Source organism: Vipera berus (genome assembly GCF_964194415.1).
Source record: "Vipera berus genome assembly, chromosome: 1".
Lineage (NCBI taxonomy): Eukaryota > Metazoa > Chordata > Lepidosauria > Squamata > Viperidae > Vipera > Vipera berus.
The window spans coordinates 305,148,016-305,154,015 of record NC_138202.1 but is presented as its reverse complement, the minus strand read 5'-3'; the positions used below and the strand labels follow the sequence as shown (position 1 = coordinate 305,154,015).

At 52.7% G+C, this 6,000-nt stretch overlaps 1 protein-coding gene across 1 annotated transcript in view; it reads left to right on the top strand.

Moving 5' to 3' along the window:
• Window positions 1–1,264: 1,264 nt before the first annotated feature.
• GALNT14 (polypeptide N-acetylgalactosaminyltransferase 14) overlaps window positions 1,265–6,000 on the top strand; it is a gene marked incomplete at its 3' end in the record, with an annotated part of 335,253 nt that continues 330,517 nt past the window's right edge. Inside the window, exon 1 of the mRNA XM_081341474.1 lies at window positions 1,265–2,224. Within this exon, the coding sequence (XP_081197600.1) occupies window positions 2,096–2,224 (129 nt within the window). The 5' untranslated portion in view covers window positions 1,265–2,095. The remainder of the gene's footprint in view (window positions 2,225–6,000) is intronic.

The window sequence follows — 6,000 nt, the reverse complement described above, 5'->3', positions numbered from 1 at the left end:
CTGGAAATTCTAGGTATCTTCAGCACACACCAAAAAGTTATCAATTGTTGCTAGTTATTGCAGAAAAATCACAAAGTGTTGTTAGAGGAGGCAGAAGGTAGATCCAGTGCACCTCTAGATAATTTACTATTAATCGGCTATTACTAAGTAGATGTTGGAGCATCCTAAAGCCATCTGCCTCAGCATGAATGTTAAGTGGCAACGTGCAAACTGTAGTTTAGATTACAGAACTAGAAGTTTTGTTCATCTTGCTATACACCAACCAGGATTTTAGATTTCCAATTATTTAACAATAAGAGCAACAACACAACCCCTCCCCCCCAAATACTGTTGCTGAAATTACAAGGCTAGTAATAAAAAGGGTAACTGGGATGAGAACTTTTGTGCAAAAGGGTGTGTGAGCCCCATTTGATTTTGGTGTTCAAATAACATTTCTGGCTTAAAAGTCTTTTAATTCTGAATAAATGACTTTTGAGCAAAGACAAGATGCCACAAGCCTGGAGTCTGCCAGCCCTACCCAAGAAGAATTATTTCTCAAGATGTGCCTCTGCAAGGCAGCCTCGCTTCTTGTGCTTCTTCCTTTTGCTTCAGGGACCACCGGGAGAAGGTTATGCAGAGATGTACTCCAGATACGGGCAGCAACTCGCAATACAGGGTACCGCATAGACCTGTCCACACCTCCCCCAAAGGGGAATCAAGCAGGAGAATTTTTTCCCCCCTTCAACCTCTCACGAAGGGAGGCCTGTGAATATTACTACTGCCTGCCACGGAGTAAAGCGGGAGAATTATTTTTATATAGATTGTCCTGCCTACCCGTTGGTGTAATAACTGGCAAAGGATAGAGGAGGGCGGAAGGAGGAACCGCCAAAATTGCGCAACTTGAGGCTATTATTTCCCTCGCGAGCTTAATCTTGAAATAACTTTAGCCGACTCGCAGCGAGAGGATGGTTGACCGGGGGTTTCGAGGTAACCTGACACAAACGCGCAGGGTACCGCGCTATTGGCACCGAGCTGCTCTTCGTCCCGATCCTCTGAAGCAGGGCAAAGGAAATCCCAACGGCAGTCCGAATGGCAGTCAGCAACCGTAGGATCGCGAATTGTTGCCCCATCAGTTTTCCTCTTTCCTCCTGCGGGCCGAGCCGGGTCGGGCGTTTCTCACCGAACTCGCTCCAAAGTTGCCGCGTTTGCCCCCCCCCCCTCAGCCCATCTCAACTCAGCCACCCGAGTCCACCGGCCCCGGAGCGAAGCCGGCCTTCTTGAGCTTATCCTCTCGCTCGCCGCCAATCCCCGCCGGAGCCTCCTTCGGCTCGGGCTATCTCATCCTCGCGGGGAGCTGCCAGCACGACGCGGCGGCGGCGACGGCTGCAGCAAGCGAAGCGGAGGGCAGGAGGCGGCTGGCGAGGCAGCCCTTCCCGGCGGGCGAGCTTGACCCGGGTAGGGGATAAATAGGCAAAGCGAAGCGCGCCACCCGCGCCTGCCTCTCCGTTCGCCCCGGGAAGCGTGCGGTCGGCAGGGAAGCCTGGGCGACTCTTCCCTGGGCAGGAGGAAGCGCGGGGGACCGATCTGCGGGCGGGATTTCATCCGAAATCGGTGCCAGCAGAGGCGGGGATAGAAGCGCTCCAGCTTTGGACAGCGGTGGCTTGAGCCACGAGGGATCCCTTCCCGCGGCGCCCGGGAAGCTGGCAGCAGGCAGAGCCGCCGGTGGACTGCTCTGCTCCGATCCCGCGGCAAGAAGAGCCATCCGCTCCGTTTCCCCACCCCCGGCGCCTCCCCCTCCAGCTACCTCCTCCTTGGCCCGCCAGCCCCACGCAGGGAGGACGGCCCGGGACCGCCAGCTCCGCTTGTACTCCCCTTCTGATCCTCCTCCTCCTCCTCCTCCTCTCCCGGGCTGCTCCGGAGGGGGGGGGTGTTACTTCGCCGTGCCCCCTCGCGGGGCTCGCCTGAACTCATCCCGCCGGCAGCGCTCTCGCCCGCCAAGAGGGGCGGGAAGCGTTGCCCGTCAGCTCCCACCCCGCCCCGCCTCCCCCGCTTTTCCAAAGCCAGGCGGACTTTTCTCTCTCCTTCCGTCGCTTCCCTCCTCTTCTCCAAACTCAAGATGAGGCGGATGAGTCGGCGGCTGGCGTTGTCTCTCCTGGGGATCTTGTGGATCGCCGCTCTCCTCCTCTTCCTCGGGGCCCGGAGGAAGTTGGAAGCGGCGGGAGCCGAAGGGCGGCAGACGCCAAAGGTACGTGAAGGGGTCCGCCCCGCCCCGCCTCCTCGTGGGATCTTGGCGGGGAAGAGGGGGGGCCGAGGGGAGAACGGGACTGGGGAATCCCGGTGCGAGGACAACGGAGCTTTCCCGCTGGCCAGGAACGCGCCAGCGACTTCGGATCGGAGCGGCTAAGTTGTTTCGGGTACAACAAAATCAGCCTCTCGAATCCCACGTGGTGACCAGACACCTGCTCGTCTTCTGCCCGGGCGGAGCTTCGGTTCCCGCTTGGCGGCTGCGGTTGCTGGGCGGAGGGAGCCTCCTCGCTCAGATTCCCGTTAAAAAGAAAGCGGGTTTCCCCGCCAAGTTGTTTTTTTTTGTCGTTGTTGCGTTGCAGGCCAAGTGGGAGAAACGAGAGCGGGGGGGGGGAGAGAGAGAGAGAGAGAGAGAGAGAGAGAGAGAGAGAGAGAGAGAGCGAGAGCGAGCGCTTGCCGTTGAAAAATTGCCTCGGGTGACTTGATCGGGAGCTGCCTTCGAAAGGCAGTCAGCCGCCTTTATTTACGGAGTGTTGCTTTCCCGAGGTGAACCGAACCCATAATTCACGCGATCAACACAAGTTTCTGGTTTCACTAGTAAATCATTTGGACGGGATGGTGGCTGAGTTTATGCAACACCCCGGGCTAAAACGGTCTTGGCTCGGATGTGAGCAGAGATCTCGGGGAAAGTGTTACTGGTTTGTCTGTTGCATATATAGGTGTAGAGTGTGGTATTATAAATCTGCACACACACACACACACACACACACACACAGTGCGTGCGTGCGTGCGTGTGAGTACAATGTTACGCTTTAAAGAAATAAAAACATAAAGCATTGTGCCTAAAAGCAAGTCCTTGTATCTTCTGATTCCTCCACACCCCTCCCCAACTTAGCTGTCAGTATTTTGGCCTGATCAAAGATCGAAGCCAATGAAGGAATGCATAGGTGCCCTGTGATTCTGGATCCTAAGTGATGCTTCTGGCACCCTTAAAAGACGATTGTGGAGCAGTTTGATGTCAAAAAGCATCATTCAGGAATTAATATGTTTGGTCCTTTAAGTACAGTACTGGCTTGAAATAGATAGGGATGGAGATTGCATTTTTTTTCCTTCCCTTCAGTTTTAAGGGTATTTTCACAAGAAGACGCTAAAGCCTTTTAAATCTGAAATGAGTTCACTTCTTAACTATGCTATAGCTAGACAGAAAGCAAGAGGCAGTTTTAAATCAAATGTGCATTTAACTAAGAGGGATTCTATATTCAAGTTGCAGAAATGGGAACTGCGAAAAACAAATTTCAGTGTCATTTGTGAAAATGGCCTTAATGCCTTTTTAAAATGTTCTTGTTTAATAGGATATTCAGCTTTTGTGAATGGTTAAAGAGTCTTTAAACTAGAATTGTTTAGTGTTGTTCTTGGGCACAAAGTGCACTTCCTAGGTCTATAATTTGAAGATTAAATCCTGCAAACTATATGCATTTGGTTCTGCTGTACAATGTTCAGAACACACACACACACACACACACACACACACTCCATAGTTTTATCTTGTAAAAGTTTAACTTCTGATTTACTTTCCAAATAGCAATATTCACTCAAAAATCACAATATTCTTATGGTTTTACCACATGGCAGGACTTATATTTTAAGAATGTTTTGCAGTGTAATCTTGTTCATTCCACTTTGTACATTCCCTGTTCACACTTTTCTGAAACAAAGCCACACTAAACCAAATGCAACTTTTTTCCAGATAAGCAAACCTAAGATTTCGCTGTCTCATCATACTTTTTACAAATTCTTTAAAGAATTGTATTTCAGCGTGTCAGTTCCAGGTTTTTTGCTACCTTGGTGTAAATCTTATTTAATGAAGTTAAATGGATCCTGGTCCAGATTGGATTAGATGGATTTTGTATTAAAGACATTCCTAAATTTTTATCTATTTGGTACAATTTGGTATATTTCTAGTAAAATAACAGAAACCATTCCATATTTCTGTAAATAGCAGTATTCACCAAGATTCTTCCAACTTGTTATCTGTACATGGAATCATTTCTCCAGCAACTGAGTAATTATGTAGTCCTGGACTTATGACCACAACTGAACCAGAATTTTTGTTGATAGGGAAGGTCATTGTTAAGTGATTTGTGTCCAATTTTATGATCCTTTTTTGCCATGGTTAAGCGAATCACTGCAGTTGTTAATCATTAAGCAAATCCACCTTCCCCATTGAGTTTGCATGTCATAAGTCAGTTGGGAAGGTTGCAAAGGGCAATCACATGATCCCCAGATATTGCAACCTTTGTAAATACATGCCAGTTGCCAAATTTTGATCACATGATGTGGGATTGCTGCAGCAGTTGGGAATGCAACAAATATTGCAAGTCATTTTTTTCAGTGCTAATGGTCACTGATTAAATGGTTGTAAATTGAGACTACTGTATACCCAAACTGAAACTGAAACTTAATAAAGCATGTGGATTAGCCCAGGTCAGGGGTCGGCAACCGGAAAAAGGAAAAGAGCCACTCAGAACCGGTTCCGTCACACACACAAAAAAGTGGGAGCCACAAAATGTGCGCGCACGTGCATGCACGCACACGCATGCGCAAAACAAGGCAAAACGTGCACCAGCCCTGCCCCCATCCACCTCCAGTATGGATGGCTCTGCCAAAAGAAAAGCAGCCGAAGCAAGCCTCCCATTGAGAGAATGGGGCGGCGGAGGCTTGCAAAACGGCGGATCGAGCCTCTGCCGGCAGCGGAGGCTTGCAAAATGGCGGATCGAGCCTCTGCCGGCAGTGGAGGCTTGCAGAACGGCGGATCGAGCCTCTGTCAGCGGCGGAGGCTTGCAGAACGGCGGATCGAGCCTCTGCCGGCGGCGGAGGCTTGCAGAACGGCGGATCGAGCCTCTGCCGGCGGCGGAGGCTTGCAGAACGGCGGATCGAGCCTCTGTCGGCGGCGGAGGCTTGCAGAACGGCGGATCGAGCCTCTGCCGGCAGTGGAGGCTTTCAGAACGGCAGATCGAGCCTCTGTCAGCGGCGGAGGCTTGCAGAACGGCGGATCGAGCCTCTGCCGGTGGCGGAGGCTTGCAGAACGGCGGATCGAGCCTCTTCCGGCAGCGGAGGCTTGCAAAATGACAGATCGAGCCTCTGCCGGCGGCAGAGGCTGGATCCGCGCTCTGCAAGCCTCTGCCGCCGGCAGAGGCTCAATCCGCCATTCTGCAAGCGTGTCCGGGTGGCACTACTTCTGCACCAGCGGGCCTGCCACTCGCCTGTTCCAAAACCTCCTGCACTGTCTCGTGGCCCAGCAGGTTGGGCAGCCACATAGTGGGGTCCTCGATCCCGTGGCACAGCAGCAGCAAGGCGGGGATGGGCTTGCAGTTGGACTGCTTGTAGGAAAACTCAGGCTCTCCAATGAGGAAGAGCCTGCCGGCCAGGCTGAGGAAGCCACAGAGAGGCAAAGCAGGCGCGGGAGAAGCTCACTGGGGCGCATCTTGCTGAGGGGCGGTGGAGGGGAAGCCCGCGCGCACGCTCTGAGCAGGCCCCGGTTGGGAACCCTCGAAGCTGCCGGGAGAGGAGGAGGGAGCGACGGGTGGCACAGAGTTTTCCCCTCCCGCTGGCCATGCGAGGCTTCCCCAAAGCGCTCCCGCTACCTCGACAGAGGCGCAGTCCGCCACTGTCCTCTCTGTAAGCCTCTGCCACCGGCAGAGGCTCGATCCACCGTTTTGCAAGCCTCCGCCGCTGGCAGAGGCTGGATCCTCCGTTTTGGAAGCCTCCGCCGCCGGC